The 21,915-nt window shown below is 31.8% G+C and overlaps 2 protein-coding genes across 2 annotated transcripts in view; one reads left to right on the top strand and one right to left on the bottom strand.

Moving 5' to 3' along the window:
* Positions 1 to 20,889, top strand: part of LOC139503028 (protein PTHB1-like) — a 91,527-nt gene extending 70,638 nt beyond the window's left edge. The window contains exon 25 of the mRNA XM_071292693.1: positions 20,830 to 20,889. The gene's annotated coding sequence lies outside the window, so the exon portion shown is untranslated. The remainder of the gene's footprint in view (positions 1 to 20,829) is intronic.
* On the bottom strand, positions 3,337 to 5,004 carry LOC139504266 (uncharacterized). Its single transcript, XM_071294333.1, has one exon. It carries the CDS (start codon positions 5,002 to 5,004, stop codon positions 3,337 to 3,339), a length of 1,668 nt encoding a protein of 555 aa, XP_071150434.1.
* Positions 20,890 to 21,915: the final 1,026 nt, after the last annotated feature.

Raw genomic sequence — 21,915 nt, 5'->3', positions numbered from 1 at the left:
GTTAACCGCTTTTCAATAGTCATAAATCGATAGAGGAAAAAAAATCCGGGTCACAAACCAAAACCGAGGGAACCCCATCAACTTGAAGAAGAAAACAACTAAACAACAGAAAACTGAACTGCTACCAAAACAAACGCCAATAAACATAGAAACGCGAAACACGTTAAAATTTGGCGAACATACTTTTGAAAGCCAATGACTCCTATCTCATATCGTTAGGTTGAGTTAAAGTAAGAATTTATATATCCTGCGTTGCTGATGATTTTTCTGATAAACCTTTCTGCTAGTATTTTAAACTTTTCGAGATAGAAAGTGAAAACTTAAATCTGTCATTTTTCTTATTAAAGGACCACAACTGCTATCAGTCTTTAAGTAGTTTTGGTTTAAATAAAAACAAAAAAGGTTGATCCTGACATTCTTATGAATGTATTGAATCTGAAGTCCTTTATCAGACCGTACGATGCTGTTTGTTTGACAACTGTACATTCAAATGTATCCCCACTTCGAGCTACGACCTATTGGTAAGACACATGCATATTTTTAAAGACGGCAAGTTGACCCCAAGGCGTCTTATAATTTTATCATGTCGTTTGGTAAAATATCTTATTGACGTGTATGCAATAGAACATGTTATTCATGCCCAGTGTTTTTTTCTTAGTTACGACAATACGTTGAACGGCTAGGTAAGTTATTTAATATGTGTTTTGCAGATCAAGAGAACATAACGCCCAATATTTATTATTCAAAATATATCAAATCGATATACACTTAAAAATCGTTATCAAATCCATAATCATCCCTACCAGATCTCCTTTTTTCAGCACTGATCCTATCCTCTGTCTTTGGGTGATAAATTTTATATATATTATACCGGGTGTTGTCTGAACAATAATTTAGTCAAAAATGAATATTGCAAGAATTTTTCAAACTAATTGTTAAAAATGCTTTTTAAGTACAAACATATATAAATATTACCAGTGTTGATGCAATAACTATACTTTGATTCTTCAATGCTGTCCAAGGTATAATAGATAAATCTAACAGTTCAGATAAAAGTCATATGTTTGAGTCACGTGATGTAGAAAATAATAAAATAAACTATATAAATCACTTCAAGATATCATATCTTCTAATCAAATACACGGCTATCATTTTTGTTCATGACATATTGTAATATTTATATATTTAGTTCGTCTCATTTAAGGGCAATAATTTTAGATCTGAAAATTTGCCTTATCTAGGGTTGTGCAACAATCGAGCAACTATATAATCTGACTATCTTATTAAATCGCCAGTCATACAACATTTATAAGAAACATGATTTTTTTGTTCGTCTAACGAAAGCTACATTTTTATATATCCTAGTTACTATATCATAATATGTACAAACTACAGTGAGGCTTGTTTGTTTGTTTGTTTGGGGGATCATTCATTCAATTTTTTCGTTTTTTTTTTCTATATTGCTATATTGAAAGTATAAATAATAATCATAGATAAAAGAAAAATGCTTTATCTGCTGAAAGAAAATAAAAAAAATAGTTGGTTGCAAGGTTTACTTCACAAAACGCATAGAGTTATTACAATTATATTGAATACAAAGATACATAAATGCTGTATATAAATAAGATATAACAAAACATGGTTGATATGCTTTATGAAATTGCTCGTCGTCTGCCATTCATTCGATACTTTTTAGAATATACTCGTATATCATTGAAATTCTGTTTTAAAAACATATGCGCTACGTTTTCGTTTATCTTTTATGAATGGGACAGCAACACATCAACAACACTGGTGTTCACATCATGACAATGCTTATTTGCGTGATAATAGACAACACATGAGACAACAAATCTCTAGAAGTCTCTAAAGTATGTCTTAAGAAAAAATGAATTAAAAAAACCATGCAAGAATAATACTACATCTAAAAGGAAAAACAACTAACATAAAAAACTAATAATATATATATATATCTACTGATACTTTCCGTTTAGTTTAAGGTTTAAACTAAATTATAATCCTTGTACCTTTGATAACTATTAACACCACTGGGTCGATGCCACTGCTGGTGGACGTTTCGTCCCCGAGGGTATCACCAGCCCAGTAGTCAACACTTCTGTGTTGACATGAATATCAATAATGTGGTCATTTTTATAAATTTCCTGTTTACAAAACTTCGAATTATCGAAAAAAAACTAAGGATTTTCTTATCCCAGGTATAGATTACCATAGCCGTATTTGGCACAACTTTTTGGAATTTTGGATCCTCAATGCTCTTCAACTTTATACTTGTTTGGCTTTATAAATATTTTGATTTGAGCGTCACTGATGAGTCTTATGTAGACGAAACGCGTGTCTGGCGTACTAAATTATAATCCTGGTACCTTTGATAACTATTAAACATCTGTTCAGCAATTATGGACTATGTAATCCTTGTATATTGTATCTGCAGAGGTTCTCGTTTCTCTTATTTTATATAGATTAAACCGTTGGTTTTCCCGTTTGAATGGTTTAACACTTTTCATTTTGGGCCCTTTATAGCTTGCTGTAAAGTGTGAACCGAGTCTCCGTGTTGAAAACCGTACTTTGACCTATAATGGTTTTCTTTTACAAATAGTGACTTGGATGGAGAGGTCTCAATAAAACTCATACCACATTTTCTTATATTTATGTTTTTGATAATCTGAAGAGAAAACACTTTTAAAAGAAACGTTAATGCAACACGAAAGGTTTGCAGTTTTAATATTTCTTCAATGGAATCAGCAGAAAGTTCATAAACAAGAAACATTAAACATTTTTTAGTGTATATAAAAATTGTGTCTAATTATATCTTATGATAACAATTGTAATTTGTTTTAAATAGGAAATTCTGTGCTTGCTATTCGCTATTCAAATTGCTAAAATGGTGGGTCTTTTGACAAAATTGAAAGATAATGTGTTTAACTTTGATTCAAACTGTCAATATAAACTTTTCACAAGATACACCATTTAAAAAAAGTACATTCTTATACCTTATAGAAAGCTCATTACTATAAAATAACGTGGCCTATTTAGAATTAATTAATATTCAATTCATTATGTGTCATTTCTTTGCATCGATACATTAACCCCTGGTTTTGTGGTAAAATCATAAAGTAAAATAAATTCTTTGTAAAATATGGTGTTCCTGTAATTTTCTTTGAATCAACATTAATTTTTCAAACAGTGGTACAGAACATTCACAAACAATTCAACATTGTCTTTCAGAGACAGAACAGGGTTTGAATTTCATGCAGAAATGTTTAGAATTTATGTTGAGAAACTAGTTATGTATCTTTTTCGAGTTATATGCTGTTTCTAGGCACAATCATATATCAATACTTGTTTATTTTCACTATACTTTCCGATTGCTATGAACAGTTTTGTATAATTCTTGTTGAAAGCAATTCCATAAGGTTCACCCAATCCATTTTCCTTTTTCAGAATGATATCAATAAGCTTTCCATCTGGTGAAATACGATGTACTTTGTTTGATCTCCAGGTTGTAACGTACAAATTATCTTTACCGTCCAATGTCATGTCTACTGGTCCATCGAAATCAGGTGGAGACTTATATGAGAAGATAACAGTTCCATTGATATCAATACAATGGAGTGTATCATTATCTGCCTCACAGCAATAAATCATATCCCTTTTACTTGTCTTCAGTGAATGCAAGAAACTTCTACCGACATTGAATGTTTTCTGAAGACTTCCAGTCATATTGAGGATATAAACTTTTCCTGTCCCACCTAAAACTATCTTGTCCTTAATAACTGTTACTCCACGGCAATAGTCAGGAACTTTAATTTCTTTGCTTGGTACCATACTGGTAATGTTAACAAACTGAATCGAATTCATAAAGGGTAATGTAACAACTGCTTCATTTGTTCCTGGGATTATGACAAACCCCCACGCGATATCTGCAAGAGAACAGTTCTGAATGAAGTCTCCCGTCTCTGACCATACCGACAATGTTGTACTCTTGTCTCCCGAATAACATAACAGCAACCTATTATCATTCATTACAACCATGCTAGGTGTTATGCCATTATAATAAGGTACTTTGAATTTATTTTTGAGTTTTAATTTTGTTGGCATTTTCTCATAATCTGGTGGTATCTGAGCTTGTGTGTGTTTAGAGGGTTTGTGTTCAATTGAGCATGGCACAGATGTTATTTCAACCGATCCAAGAGAATTAAGTGCAGACTTTATTCTTGATGCTTTGAAGTTAACGTCAATACATTCGTATGACGGAATCAAATTTTGAAAGTCGTTCTCTTGCTTTGAAATATCCACTCTGACCGTATTCAACAGCATCAATATTTGGCTTTCTGATCCGTGTTTAGTAAGATATTCCAATTGTTCTGATATATCGACGATGGCCTTATGTCTGTTTTCAATGTCTGAAAGGTCAGATCCAGCCTTTTTGGTAAGCTTTTTCTCAGTTTCATCAACCTCTGTTATTAATTTCTTTTCTACTTCATCTAACTCTTGAACTAATTGACGTTTGAATTTGACTATGTTTTGCAGGGTGGTCGCTTTAGCCTTTCTGATGTTTTCCTTGTTTGTTGTTCTGTCCTCTACTAATTGTTCGGCAGTTTTCAATAACCCATTTAAATCTGCTGTTACATCGTTCAGCATTACTGACGTCTTTATTCCGCGTGCAGCAACATCTATCGGTAAAATTTTGCCACATGTGCGATGGGTATTCACGGAGCATGTACGACAGCACAAAGTTTCATGATTCGAGCAGTAAAACTCCAAAATCATATCTGAATGGTCACTGCAGGTTCTTTTGATGTTGAAAGCCTTGTCGACTTGACCTTTTTCATCGATCAAATGATGCAAAGCAAGAGCCTTAATTGCTTTGTGCATTGTGACACAATCTGCACATAAGAGATCTTCGCAATCAGTACAAAATTTTACAGATGACGCTAATTTGTCCATCCGAGAACATGGTCCACACATTTGACAAGAAGCCATATTCACTCTGAAAAAAAATGATAGATTTAATTTTATCACAAAATGAATTTTGTTAGGGATGAATATAATAAAAAATGTTGAACATGTTTTTAAAATTGATTGATTTTTTGCTTGCTCATCGTCCAGTGGGTTTCCAGGAATAGATTACCTTACCTGTATTTGGTAAGACTGTTAGGAAAGTTGGGTCCTCAATGTACATCAACTTCGTAGTTCATTTGGCTTTTGAAATTGTTGTTAATCGAGCGTCACTGATGAGTCTTTTTGATACGAAACGCACCTTTCAATTCTGGTATCTATGATGAGTTTGGTTTAATTTTATATTATGTTTATGAGTGTGGAGTTAAATCAAACATCTTTGAAAAAACAATTGAAACATGTAGTAGATCTCGACAATTAATTAACAAATACCACACCGTTATACGTTTTAAAACCCTCCGTAAAAACCATTAAAAACCATTATAAACTAGTCAATTGAAACCAATACTTATCAAACAAAGCTTGCTATTAAAAAGAAACTAAATACTAAAATTTTGAAAGTACAAAAAGTATGAAGAAACTTTATGAAAATGTATGTTTACCTCCTTAATGGGAAATGTCTTTAAAAGATGTCATAAAAATTAATTGGTCAGAGATAAATCGTTCATAGAAGGATACTAATATAAATTGAACTGTGACATAAATCAAGGCATAAAGAATACTACGAAATACGGAACAATAACAATTCAATTCTTCAAGCCGATAATTTACAAAATCAACTGGTATTTCACCAATGCTTTTAGCCGGAATCCACAAAAAAAAAAGGGAAAAATAAAAAAAAAATGGCACAGAAATTTTTTGACAAACCTTATTTGCTTACAACTCATTTCTAATTTTTCAGTCATTTATAATAACGCTTTCTATTTTACTACAGCAGATGTTCATACATAGTTACTAGCTATAGTGGTATCGAAATAGTGGTAATACGAACATTAACAGTTCGACAGTTGATGTCTCGCATGTGTCGCTCAAGGAAAATCTAGTTAAAAATTTAAAACCTAATGCAAATAGCTATTAAAAGTACCAGGATTATAATTTAATACGCCAGACGCGCGTTTCGTCTACATAAGACTCATCAATGTGCCAATCAACTCCAAAGGGCCAAATATAAAGAAAAAACTAGATACAGGACACTAATGTATGCAAGAAGGGAATGCATTTTCTACTTCAAGAAAACAGTTTATGTCGTCTTTACACTAAATGTTATGGATGTTAGAAGTGTACTGACTGATAATTTAGTCTTGGATGCATGACTTTTTTATTAGATGTTAGTGGCTTTGAACTAGCTGTCAGAAACTGCGAGTACTCTCAGATCTGTACGTAGTGTCCTTTTGTTGTTTTGATATACAAGAACCCGGTCACTTCCAGTCTGTATTTTTGTTAGATGTATTTCTATTTGTATCCATCTGAAGAGTTAATCCTTTTTTAACTCATTTTTATAGTTCGTTCTTATGTTGTACTGTTACACCACTGTCACACGTTAGAGGTAGGGTTGTGATCCCGCTAACATGTTTAACCCCGCCACATTATGTATGTATGTGTCTGTCCTAAGTCAGGAGCCTGTAATTCAGTGGTTGTCTTTTGTTGATGTTAAACTTATTTGTTTTTCTTTCATTTTTTTACATACATTAGGACGTTAGTTTTCTCGTTTGAATTGTTTTACATTTGTCATTTCGGCGCCTTTTATAGCTGACTATGCGGTATGAGCTTTTCTCATTGATGAAGGCCGTTCGGTGACAAATAGTTGTTAATTTCTGTGTCATTTGGTCTCTTGTGGAGAGTTGTCTTATTGGCAATCATACCACATTTTCTTCTATAACAAACTCAAATTGAATATCACTAATATGTGTATACACCTAATTGTACATTAAGCTATAAGTTACAAATGTTTATGTATTTATCAAAATTCATCATTGGGAGGCACTAATGTTTTGTTTTTGTATCTTTAAAAATGTTTTTCTCAATTATGTAAAAATGTTGCATGCTTTTTGGTACAAAAAATCAGGTGAATCAAGATTACTGTAGCAACAAGTGATTAAGGGACGAATCGATACAATGACTTTTATCTTCATTCTTACTATTTTTGATGAAGGAAAGATTCTTTTTTTTATCCCCCTTTTCTTCTCGGTTGTTATCAAACAGGAATGCATGTCTTTTGAAAAAGTTTATGTGACAATATCTGAAAGTTAAACAAGCACCCACTATCCAAAAAAAAAAAAAAGAATCAACAAAAAAATATATTGTATATATCAGTTTTTATCCATTCGTTTGATGTGTTTGATCTTTTAATTTTGGGTTATGAACTTTCTGCTTTGAAATTTTCCCAGGAGTATTTTTGTTAAAAAAATCAAATAGATTTCGAATGACACCATGTATCAATATATCATACACACATTATGTACAACGTCGATAATAAGTTTAGAATATATTCGTACATTGTACAATATTGTTCTTGTGAACATCTCAATTGAAAAATAAAAAAAGTAATAGAAAATATAAATAAAAAGTAAAAAAATTACATTAAATTACATACTGTTGTCGTTATCTGTTACAACGGAGTTATCTCCCCTTTTATTAAATCTATTAATAGAAATGACATGTATTGTATGGGCTGAGAGCTCGGGGGCAGAGTTTAGATTCCTTATTTTAAGTACACAAGAACAAACTTATATATCGGGGTGTTACAATTGTATTAATTACCGTTTTCATGAAATGTTCGATAATTTCATATTTTAAAGATTAAAATGCATATTAACGCAAGACTGGATTTTATACCTAACAAATGTAATATTAAATATTTCTGAAACTATGATACGAATTTGTTAATAAATACATATCAATTGACTACAATTTCAAACCGAAAATCGGTCTTTGTCTAATACTCGAGGTCTAATTGATTGTAATTGAATCTTATCTTTAAATTTTGTCGGAGTCGGATTGCTCAAACATGTCTAACACTAGTAAATTTGTAAATATAAAATTTTACAGTCCCTTGTAGCTAGATCATTGTTTTATTATTTGCTTTAGTTCAATTTGTATTAAGTAAACAATCGCATATACTATTTTACATCTTTGGCAGTCTAAAAGTGGGCTGGCCATTTATATATAGGTTTTTGAAGGAATTAAGGCTTTCTATGGCTTTCCCAACATGTCATAGCAAATTCGTGTGGTCCTCGTGTAGTTGTTCTTCTTTTCTGCTATGCATTTAATGGATATGACAGTGTGTCGGCATTTAATGGTAAAGTGAAGAGGTCAGCTTTACACACATGGAAAGCATTCCCAGATGTAACGGACGTTTTTATCCCGCTATTGTATTAAAACACAGACAGAGACAATGAAAACATAGAAGCATTTGTTTGCATCATGTATGGCAACATCTACATTTGCTGTTAACGAGGCACGATTTAAATCGTTTGCAAGGAAGCAGCGGCTTGATGATGCTATTCTGCCTACCAGAGGTTCTCTAGAGTCCGGATCACATCAAAAGAGAAGCATATCAAGGTGGACATGTTAAGGCTCATCCGGATTTATGCATTCGACAAGTCCATGTACACTCGAGTTGGATAAAAGAAAATAAAACAATGACAGTTGGAAACCAAAATGAATTTCTTTGGCAGCCGTCGATCCTCGGGTCAGGATTTTTGAAATCCGAATGCAAGGAATCAAGCTGTGTGATTAATTGTAAATGCTACCGTTTTGGTCTTCCTAGTACATGTGTGTGTATATGTAACTTTCAGATAATTATAAGATAGGCAACCTGTATATATGCATTTGAACTAAACAAAGACCATGACATCTCTTGTTAGGTTGATAGAAATGATAAAATTGACATTTTCCACGTTGTTGCCGCTATATTGGACCCGGAAGTCACTTTTTCTCCATGTATGTATTGTTTTGTCGTACATTAAAAACTTTAATTGAAGTTTTATTAAAACTTACATCGGATTATACATCTAAAACAGATTTAACAGGATTTACAAAATGTAGTCAATTGGATATGACGCCATTTCCAAATGTGCGGTGGCCATTTTAAAAAAATGAAAAAATTTATGGCCACGATTTGCACAATTATGTCCATAATATCTCCCACTACTACTCTAACTGTGCATTTGATGAATTGTTCGACTATGTATTTATAATTAAATTTATAAGAGAATATTAATATTTTTAATTTTCAAAAGAGGCCAACACCATTATAATAAAGATGCAAATAGACATTTCTACAAACATAAATCAAAACGACCATATGCATACCATTTAGCAAACTCGGGGAGGTGGGCACTTAAATTTTTCTTTGGTAGGGATGAGCAGCTAAAACAGCTAAAGTATTTCAATCTTTTCATATATTTTATTTATCAAAAATATACTAGTATGCATGTCATATATAAGTTAACAAAAAGCAGCCCTACATGTACAATAAAATTTGTTTTGCTTATTTCACTTCATTTTTCACCATTTATGTACTTGGTCCATTTTGCATATTGTACATGGAGAAAACGTTGTCAAAACATTTATATAGTATTTTCGATCTGAATATGAAAATGGGTGTTCATTGGTGTTTTTAATACTTGTGACGTGCATTATCAAAACTATAAAATTTGAATGATAAATCTGTGCTTTAAATGTTCAGAAACGTCGCACGATACTGGTGTTATTTTAGTGAAATCGCGGACAAGACACATTCAAGTCATTAATTAATAAACATTAAAAGTGATTTTCTTAAGTGTTATATATCATTTTAAAGCTTTTAAATTTTACTTTCAGAATATTGCAATTTTGTATTTTTCTTTTTTCATTAAGTGAAAATCAATTAAACCTTCATTTTTTAATATTATTTCCTTGTCCCGCGTTACACTTTAAGTTTTGGGAAATTCGGAATATTTTAAAAAGCATATAAAAGATTCCACCAAACGATATAAAAGTCTGTCTTGAACAAGCACGACATAATTGGTCGATGATGTAATGTCGGTTTTTTCTTTGAAAAGACGGAATTTCGAGAAAAAAGGATCTAGATGATACAAATTATGTGTCCCATGCACAAAAAATTGCCGTCCTTTTTCTAAATTGTCCAATTAAAAAGGGACACCAGAGCAATCACCATGTCGTAAGTAAATAATTATTATACTAGTATTTTGTACAAAGCTCCTACTTTCGCCTCATGCAATTATCAGGGATTTTAATAACAAATTCTTTTTATTCGAGTCGAATATCAATGTCCGACAATTTGTCCCCTTCAAACCCAATTGACGTAAGGTTATGTTTTTCTGTTTTTTCGTGATATTTATTTAATACATAGCTATTCGCTACATAAAATAAAATATAAGGAAAAAAAGTACAAAAAGTTACCTCTATTTTGATAGTAAATTCTCATAAATTTAATCTAAAATACGAGATATCGGATTAAACTATAATGTCCGATACAATGTCCCCACATACGATTTTAACGTTATGTAACAAAATATACAAAATTTACGTCAATTGTCATTATTGCGGTTTTCAAAGACGTTTCAGAATACGGGTAGTTTTTGTTGCTTGTTCAGAAAACTTCAAAATGTTTTAAGTAAAAGCTCAATACCGATTCATGGGAGGGGGCAATAATTCCTCGCGGACTGCATGAAGTGTTTTCCGGAATTTTTTATGGTCGACAGGCCGATCCGCTACAATACAAAATCATAGAAAAGAAAACAGCTATTGTTCCCGCTGATTCCTTTGAAAATTGTATATATTTGTGCAGAACTGGCACTGTCATGCTATATATACCGTATATGATAGACCATTCGCCTCGACATTCTGCAGTGTATAAAGGTGTGCATTATCCATGTTAGCAGTGCGTAGTGTATTAAAAAAATTCGATTGCTTTTGTAATTAAAATGTTTATTAAACAACTAGTTTCAATTCAATTTTTATTTTTTTATTTGTTATTAAAAAGCTTAGTAATATATTATCTAAGAAAACATGAATCTAAAGTTCATATATTTTGCTCATAATATCCGTTAATTTTAGAAAGCCATCTGAAAAACGTGCATTCTAACGTTTTTATTTTGGATAACATCTTCCAGTGTGTAACGTCAGGTGACACCAGTATCTTGCGACGTTTCTCAAAATAAAATATGTACATATTTGCTATTACTTTAATGCTATATATATGTCGTGTACATGTTATTATTTTGTACAGGTTATTACTTCACAAATATTTTATACAAGTAATTACTTGTATGATGCCATCATACAAGTTATTACCTGTACAAATACAATTGTACAAGTAATTACTAGTACAATTTTTACTGAGAAAAAGATAATAACTTGTACAAATCATTATTCTAACTTGGCCTTTTTAACGTTCTCTACGAATCGTTCCCCTTTAAACAAAATAATACAAATAATTTATGACTAAACCTAAAGGTGTAAACTTGTCAATTTATTTTCGATTTATGAGTTTGACTGTCCCTCTGGTATCGTTCGTCCCTATTTTTCAACATATGTGTACTTTTTGTATAACAAACATAATTATGAGCAAAATTTCAAAACAAGTCAAAACTAAGATGTAAAGATGCAAAACAGTGTACAAAAAAATATCTAATGATGAAATAATTAAATTTTGGCATGACAGAAAATCCTCTAACAATTCGGTATTCACAAGCGTAAGATACAGAGAGAACACTAGTAAAGGAAGTTAGATAAAGCACTTCAAAAATATTTCTTACGGCATTATGTTGTTTTGAATGTTGCAGAAATTGAAAAACTCATTCGCAAAATGGTCGAAATTATTTATTATTGAACAGTTGATGAACTTTACCCTTTGATTGGAACAGCACATTCCAAAAGACGATTGAAAGATTTATAAATTGGAGACAATGTTATAATACTAGTGCAAAGAGTAGACTGAGGTCCGATGGACTGTAGAAATATCAAAGTAGTTGTGCTGAATATTGCCAAAAATTGATATTGAATAGGAACAAAAGTTTGAATCCTGATTGGTTTTATCAGTTGAAAACAAATCGAGTAGATTCAGAGAATGGATTTTACAAAGTTAGACATATCAGAGAACATTGAAGTTAACGTCATGAAAGCAGTGACGTTACGCTTGATGTTCGTACATACAAGTGTAACACGACGTCGCGACTTTTTCAGTAAACACGCTTATCTTTTAAAAAAGTTAAACTTTACTAACGTTTATGTTATTGACTAACTGCTGTGATAGCATAATAACGACTATTTCGTGTAGGATCGTGCTGTAAGTTTTTGTTTAATCAATTAAAACGATTGTTTTGAATCTATTCAAATATGCTTCGAAATACGGTCCATGAAGGATTTTTTCTGTAAAAGAAACGCCCCGCGAAATCGTCATCTTCAATTTTTCTTAGAGTTTCAGGTAAGTAAATGCGCAAAATAAATTGTACTTTGCATTTTCTTCATCTGTTTAAAGGGACAGTAGAGTTCTCTCTGCAATTAAGTAAGTCATTGCATATTCAGTGTCAGTTTTGTCGTCTTCATCAGAATGTTTTTCATCAGGTCAAATATCAATATATGAAAGCACGACCTCATTGCTACCAAGCAATTGAGTTTGTAACTAGTATACATGTCATAATTCTTAATTGAACATTCGCCGCATGAATAACATAAAATATATATTAGCTTGTCCGGTTGTGAGTAAAAACTAATAGTAAAGTTTGTATCCACTAGAAAGTTAAAAATTTTGAACCGAATCAAGATTTGTTGTGTCTACAAACCTGGATATCCGCTTCCTTCAATAATGAGACTTCGTATCGTTTAGGTTAAAATATGCCAGGGTTTCGGTCAAAACTATATATTCTAAATACAAAATTCAACGGCATGTGGTAGAATATAAAAAAGTCGTATATTTTAACCGTTTCAAAATCTTTTGAATTATCAGAAAAATGGTTTGCAACGTTTACGTCAAAATTGAGTCTGAAACGTCGTTTTTACGCAAGTGCGACATTCTAGTAAGACTCCGAAAAATCGACGGTGATTTTAAATTACTAGTAGAAAATTTATGTTTTTTTTTAGATTTTTGGAAAATTGAGAATGATAAAATTTCGAAAAATCATTTCAATTCGATTTTATCAGAGCACGGGTAAGTAAAAAATGCCGTAAATTTGAGTTCAGTTCGTTTTTATGCCAAAAAATGGAAGTGCGACAACATTGTAAGCCTTTGAAAAATCTCCCATAAATCATCATTTTATATCTTTTAGAATATTTGTCTAAAATTTTTAAAAATTAAGCAAAATAACATTGACGTAGAAATAAAAATTCTAACTTTTTTCAATTCTATATTAATTTTTTGGAACTCTCAAAACTATAATCCCCCTAAAAATTCCCAGTGGGACAGAAATGCCTTAGTTGTATGGAACGCATTTTTTTCTATGGAATTGTAATAACATCATAACATATTGCGTAAATGACTGAAGAAACATTTCTGTAAGACAATGGAAAAATCCTTTTTTTTTAAAATATTTAATAGTTGAGATACAAATCATGGTTCAGTTGTAACAATAAACGAAACATGTTACGCGGGACACCCTTAAAAATCCCGTTTTTTTAAATTGAAGCTTGTCGCATATAACATAAAACATAGTTTATACAATTATTTTCTTCGTTTTTCTTTTGAAAAACCTTATATTTTAAAACGCTTACAACAGAAATTTATCTTAAGTAACAAAATCGCAATTTTGAGACCTGTATCCTGCCGAACACGTCAATTTTTTCAATGAGGTACGAACATCGCGCGTAACGTCAGTACCATTGCTTTCTTTAAGTAGTGACGAAGGCCATGTTCACTGCAGATATCGGTGTGGCTGTAACACAGGCACATGTAAAAGCAAAAGATTGAACTTATTGTGTAATTCCAGATATCATGCTTACTAGTCTTGGGCAAATAAATAGGTTATTTTATATATTAGGCTTTAATTTTGTTTCCAATATTTGACATTACATATGCAATTTTTTTTTATCATGATTTATGTTTAAAACAAGTGGTAGAAGGGAATTATCATATTTTTGCTTTTAACGACTTTGTCACTTTTCACCAGTTGTCCGTAATTAAGTGTCAACAAGCTGTTTAGCTGAATTTGCTCAAAGTGTCATGTTATCTTATTTTGTTACTTTACGTCCGTCGTTTGTCTGTAAACTTTTTACATTTCAAAAATTACACTAATATACACTTAAACGATGAATAGAAAAACAAACACAGTATACATTTCAAAAATACATACACTGAATAATATTTACTATTCAAAAATAAACAAACAAATAAATAAATGAGAGAAAATAGTAAAAGAAAAAAAAATAACAACCGACAACAAAATCCTTGACTTACAAACCCAATAAAGGAGTTTTTTTTAATAAAACATTAAAAGCAAAAGAATAAACAAACATAACTCAAAGATAATGTGTTGTACAAGTTATTATCTTTTTCTCAACAAAAATTGTACAAGTAATTACTGGTACAATTAAATTTGTACAAGTGATAACTTGTATGATGGCATCATACAAGTAAGTACTCGTACAAAGTTTTTGTACAAGTAATAACCTGTACAAAATGTTAAAATGTACACAACATATATATTTACAAACAAAAGAAATTTCTCTTTCATTGAACATGTTAGAGCACATAAGAGTTGCAACTAATTCTATCTGACTATAACAACAGTAAATATTTTTTTATTTATATGAAACTGTGTGTTTGTTAATCTGCCTTCTAGAATGACAATTAAAAAGGCTTAAACGATGGTTTTTGTTGAGCATGCGACTTTTGTCGCAGAAAGCTCGCCATAGGGATAGTGATCCGGCGGCGGCGTTAGCTAACTTCTTAAAAGCTTTATATTTTAGAAGGTGGAAGACCTGGATGCTTCATACTTTGTATATGGATGCCTCATGTAAAGAATTTTCTGTCAGTCACATGTCCAATGTCCTTGACCTCATTTTCATAGTTCAGTGACTACTTGAAAAAAATCTCAGATTTTTTGTAATGTTAAATTATCTCTTATTAAAAGTAATAGGATAAATATATTTGGTATGTGCGTACCGTGCAAGGTCCTCATGCCCGTCAGACAGTTTTCACTTGACCTCGACCTCATATCAGGAATCAGTGAACAAGAATAAGTTTTGGTGATCAAGTCCATATCTCAGATACTATAAGCAATATGTCTAGTGTATTCGATGTATGGAAGCACTGTAAGGTGTACATGTCCAACTGGCAGATGTCATCTGACCTTGACCTCATTTTCATAGTTCAGTGGTTATAGTTAAGTTTTTGTGTTTTGGTCTGTTTTTCTTATACTGCATGCAATAGGTCTACTATATTTGGTGTATGGAAATATTTTATGATCTTTATGTCAGTCGCGCAGGTTTTATTTGACCGTGACCTCATTTTTACGGTTCATTGCTCAGTGTTAAGTTTTTGTGTTTTGGTATGTCTTTCTGAAACTATAAGCAATAGGTAAACTATGGTTGTTGTAATGAAGAATTGTTAGCTGTTCATGCCTGTCTGGCATGGTTCATCTGAACTTGACCTCATTTTTATGGTTTATCGGTCAATGTTTAGTTTTCTGGGTTAATGTAAAGTTTATGTGACAGTTGTAATTAAGCTTTATATTTAGGACTATCAACATAATATCAATGATTAGTAAAGAAGGCGAGACGTTTTAGCGTGTGCACTCTTGTGTTTTTTAATTGAAAGAATACTTGTATATCTTTGATTAGAACTGTCAGTATTACTTTGTTTGAAGACAAATAATTTACAAGGAGTTCATTCTTGTACCTACGTGATAGCTCATAACATAAAATTACGTGGCTAATCAACAGTAAATTTATGTTCACTCATTATGGATCATTTATTTGCATCAATGCATTAATCCCTGACTTTATGGTGATATCAGAAACGCAATGCGTTTTTTTGTCAAACATTTTATTCATTTAATAATTTTTAATCAAACATAAATTCTTCAAAGAGAGGAATATAACACACATACACAATTTTCAACAAGGACTCTGTTTTATTATTGTATAGGAATTCTTACAAATTATCAAGTGCAACTATTTTTGTGAGACTTTTTACTTTATAAAAAAAGAAGATGTGGTTTGATTGACCATGAGACAACTCTCCACAAGAGACTAAATGACACAGAAATCAACAATAGGTGACCATACGGCCGTAAGGCTCCTGAATTGGGACAGCCACATACATACAGAATGTGGTGGGGTTAAACATGTGAGCGGAATCCCTACCCTCCCCTAACATGGGACAGGTGTGTAACAGTATAACATAAGAACTAACTATACAAAATCAGTTGAAAAAGGCTTAACTCATCAGATGGATACAAAAAGAAATACATCTAACAAACACACAGAGTAGACGTGGCTTTTTATACACATTTTTACTTTTTATGCTTTTAATACAAATTTCTACTTTTTATGCTTTTTATACAAAATTATACAATTTATGCTTGTTATATAAATGTTCATCTTTTTTGAAAGAATTCACTGGAAGAAAATAAAAGAGATAAAAACATTATTCACTAGTTATTTGCATATACAATATACTATTTCAAATCCAAGACCTTATCTTCATTCGGATGACCATTCGATTTTTCTTTTGTTTGATATATCATAAAGCAAAAAAAAATATTTATCAGGTAGTAGAATGCCACAAAATAGTTAATCAAAAACAACTTAAGATATCATATATACATGTAATATATATGTAAACCTCAGATCTGTGTCCGACCTCAAATCTGTGTCCGTTTCTCAAATATATGCCCCATCGTGACGTCAATCGTTAATCTGTGTCGGAAAAAAAAAAATGATTCGGCCTCAAATCTGTGTCCGATTTTCAATCGTGATGTCATTTGCAAATCTATGCCCGTTATAAAAAATACGGCCTCAAATCTGTGTAATGTTTTGAATTTATTCCAGTTTGTTTCGCCATGGGCAAATTTATGCCCGTCCAATAGGTTCGGCCTGATAAGTTTTTTGTTTTATTAAGTAATTTCCCATAATTCAATATCAAGTTGGTATGTCTTCTCCATGTGTGTGCAAGAGCTCAAGTATAGTATATGTTTAAGTAAATCCAGTTAAATAAAAGTACGGTCTTATATGATTTGTGTTTTATTAAGTCATTTTTACATGTGTGTGGTTAAAATCTTTACATGCATGTGTTTGTCTTTAGAATGAAACTACACATATTTATCTTACTAAAAAGACAGTAAAGAATGAATATTTGTTTGCAACATCAAAGTACTTCAGTTTGTTTTTGAATTCGTTCATATCTCTGTTTCATTGACATTCATACCACTTTATCTATGTTTTCTCTTACAACAGGAAATATTGTACTTCTTAAACAGTTATAAATTGCTTCATATTTTCTATGGTCATGTGGTTTTTGCTTATCAATCAGTTGCTCTTTGTCCAAACATTGCTATGAATTGCTATTTAAGTTTTGAGATTTTTTGTATATACGCTTAGATTCTTGGTCATAAAAGTAAAGCGACAAAAAACTTTTTAATCATTTTATCCGAAAACGGCACTTTCAATTCGTCAAAAATTTTCTTTGCTCCCCAATTTTGATGTTCTTCTTTGGATTTCGCAAATGTGAGGCATATCCGCTCAAAACGCTTTTGGATTTGGATACTTTAAAAAACCTTTTCCCCGCTTATTAGATATAGTGTATCCCACATTTGGAATAGTGTCCTACTCCGCCATCATTCCTGTTATACAGAGACGTCATTATACTTTATAACGTTTTGCTGTGTCTGACGTCGATGAAAGGACATAGATTTGAGCCAAAAATGGCCAAAGATTTGAGTAAATGAAAGAAATAGATGTGAGACAATACAGGACATACATTTCAGACAAAAAAAGGACAGAGATTTGGAACGTCTATGACACAATACTAAAAAAGACAGAGATTTGGAACGTCTATGATACAATACTAAAGAGGACATAGATTTGCGGAAAGGACATAGATTTGAGGCCGCACATAGATTTGAGGCTTTCATATATACACACGTTTAATAATTGTTTTCTTTTTAAGTCCAGTGTATTAAGTATATGATTCTATCCGTGTTTCAATATGAATATATATATACAACTAACAAAACCTTTAAATAGACTTATCAAGAAGGGATATAGTTACGATACTGTTGTCAGGTTATTAAAGATTGCTTATTTTGGCGTTAATATTGATTCACTTATAGGGTCTTTGCCACGGAACTAAACACATTTATTAAAAAACAGTTGTTGGCATGACACGGGTTATGTTCTTCTCATATATGTTATGATGGTATGATACTAAACCCCTAACGGGAAGGATTGTGCCTGATATTCATATGATGAAATCATAATCTTGCAATCAGTTTAATTGAAGTCTGGAGCTGGCATGTTTGTTAACTGCTAGTAGTCTGTTGTTATTTATGTATTATTGTCATTTTGTTTATTTTCTTTGGTTACATCTTCTGACATCAGACTCTGACTTCTCTTGAATTGAATTTTAAATGTGCGTATTGTTAGGTATAGGGTGAGGGTTGAGATATCATAAACATGTTTAACCCCGCCGCATTGTTGCGCCTGTCCCAAGTCAGGAGCCTCTGGTTTTTGTTAGTCTTGTATTTTTTAAATTTTAGTTTCTTGTGTACAATTTGGAAATTAGTATGGCGTTCATTATCATTGAACTAGTATATATTTGTTTAGGGGCCAGCTAAAAAACGCCTCCGGGTGCGGGAATTTCTCGCTACATTGAAGACCTGTTAGTGACCTTCTGCTGTTGTTTTTTCTATGGTCGGGTTATTGTCTCTTTGACACATTCCCCATTTCCATCCTCAATTTTAAGTATGCTGACAAAAGGAAATACTAAACATACCTTCGTCTTTGTCTATCGCTATGGAGTTATCTGTCCTTTTATCTATTTTTATCAAGAATAGCCGTGTATGTGGGTGGGATTTAAATTCCTTGTACGATCAATAACAAAATTATCAAAATATTCGTGTCAGTACTTAATTAAAACCAACGGAAAATGGAAAGAAAGATAAGAAAAATAATTGAATGATTTATAAATAAACAGAGAAAAAGGTCACGATGGTCACAGGTGTGAAAAAAATTAAATACTGACTATACTGATCTACAGATTATAACAAATGTTTGGTATCCGTTGATTGATTGCCCTACTAGTTCAGGGTCAGATAATGTTTAGTGGATTTGGGGACACGACGCACACGAACCATTCTTTTCCAATAAAATAACGGGAAAAGGCAGGTCAGAAGGCTGTACAACAATTAATCTAATCTAAGCTTGTACATAGCAAAAACAGTTGAGGAGTACAAAACAGTATCCCAAATAGTTGTGACAAATATTTTTTAGGTTACCTATGTCTGAATTAATCATGTTAATGTACATGAGAAATATAGTTTAACAATAAGCGCAACCTTCACATCGATAGAATTGAATTACAATTATTAACAAAGAGATAAGTGTTTTTGCACTCAGTCTGTTGGTTTGATCAAAATATATCAGCGAACATAATCCCTGCACAGATTGTTTTCTTTTATCGGACTATTTAAACACAAACAATTATTAATAAAAACTTAGTCTAACGGAAACACACAGAAGTGCAGACTACAGGGCTGATGATACACGAAATATCCAACAACAGTTACATTGTCCTTGTGGTTGTAAAAGAGGGGTCAAAGATATCAAAGGGACATTCAAACTCATAAATCGAAAATAAACTGACAACGCCATGGCTTAAAAATTAAAGGCCAAACAGACAGATAAAAGTACACAAGACACAACGTACAAAACTAAAGACTAAGCAGCACGAACCCCAACCAATAACTGGGGATGATCTCAGGTGCTCCGGAAGGTTAAGCAGATCCTGCTCCATGTATGGCACCAGTAGTGTTTCATTTCTGGTTTAATGTCATCTATATATATATTTTTTTTATAGATGATTACTGTAAGTTTAATTATGGGTAGGTAACTATATGTATATTTTGAATTTTTTATTTTAATGGGGTTTTTTCCAGCGCAAATAAATGAAAAAAAGATTTTCCTTCCATGATACATATCATGGCGTTGCATTTTCCTGAAACACATGACTCTGTCCTCCCAGGTGCAAATTTTCAATGTAAATGTAAATGTAGATGAAGATTAGGCCACCCTTAAATAATTATTTGTTTAATGTTGCATACTTATGGTTTCGAGGGTTGTGAAGGTAGGCGGATTGGGGTGGCTACAAGCCTAAAAATTTAATTTTAACAATTTTGTGACATGAATATTTTTGATTAAGCTGGTTTTTTTCTTAGCCTTTTTTGTGTATAGCCATTAGGTTGGCAACATAATTTTACTTTTGGCATAGTAGATCGACATTGAAATTTTGGATTAAGGTAATACGAGAAAGACACTGTAAAATTATGATGTGTTTCAACGATATTTCATTTTCATATGCACAGTTTTCCTTAATATTTCCGTTCATAATCCACATCTTTGATACCATTTTTTTCTGCACCAGATGGGCATTTTGACATTAAATGAAAATGCTCCAACAAAGTTGTCCAACCCATATCTATATATTACCACTTTAACCATGACAGCAATGGCTATCCCCTATGATTATAACTTATTATTTATTTTTCTTTAAGAAAGAAGGTGTTTTTGATTTTGCCATTTGATAAGGAGTTTCTGTTTTGAATCTTCCTCTGAGTTCGGTATTTTTGTGATTTTACTTTTTGTGTTGGAGACTTTAGAGTTGTTTTTTTTCCAATGAATTTGGTTAAGAACGCTGTTCTTTTAGAGATTTCCGAGGAGTAATTTTCTAAAATTTATTGTTATTCAAAATGAAAATGAATATGAGATATTCAGATTTGATTTTTTTTTAATTCGTTATAATAGATACAAAGCAAAGTATGAAGATCTATGTAAGAACTGTATGATGAGTGTATACCATTGTTAATTTTATATCTTGAAACAGTGCTATTAAGTTTGTTATCAAATTATTTATTTTATAAGAGGTTGTTTTGTGTACAAAATTTTGATTTGTAAATGCAGTGGTATGAATGGAAAAAAGAGGATTGGAAGCAACTATATTTGAGTGGGAACTATTTTTATAAATTTCAATAGGAAGTTGATGAACTAGTTTATACTGCTATGTTTATCAATAGATCTGATGATTTTGTTTAAATATATCAAATTGTTATAAATTCCATTTTTATGTTTTTTTATTGCATGCTTGAAATATAAAAAAGAAGATGTGGTATGATTGCCAATGAGACAACTATCCACAAAAGACCAAAATGGCACAAACATTAACAACTATAGGTCACCGTACGGCCTTCAACAATGAGCAAAGCCCATACCGTATAGTCAGCTATAAAAGGCCCCGATAAGACAATGTAAAACATTTCAAACGAGAAAACTAACGGCCTTATTTATGTAAAAAAATGAACGAAAAACAAATATGTAACACATAAACAAACGACAATAACTGAATTACAGGCTCCTGACTTGGGACAGGCACATACATAAATAATGTGGCGGGGTTAAACATGTTAGCGGGATCCCAACCCTCCCCCTAACCTAGGACAGTGGTATAACAGTTCAACATAAGAACGAACTATAAAAATCAGTTGAAAAAGGCTTAACTCATCAGATAGACAAAAAAATACAAGTGGACATTGAAAGGTAACTTTGACATTTAGAAATGTTTGAATTGTCCTAAAGGACAAATATAGTGAAAAAAATTGTTTCATATATTACATGTTGGGACAATTTGTAGTTGACTGTATTAATGTATGAGGATTTTCTCATTGCTGAAGGGCGTACAGTTACAAATAAACAGTTACATTCACTTGACTTGGACTTTGA

Source organism: Mytilus edulis, chromosome 14, assembly GCF_963676685.1.
Source record: "Mytilus edulis chromosome 14, xbMytEdul2.2, whole genome shotgun sequence".
In the NCBI taxonomy this organism is placed as follows: Eukaryota; Metazoa; Mollusca; class Bivalvia; order Mytilida; family Mytilidae; genus Mytilus; species Mytilus edulis.
The sequence above is the reverse complement of the archived record's forward strand: the minus strand, read 5'-3'. Positions and strand labels throughout refer to the sequence as shown.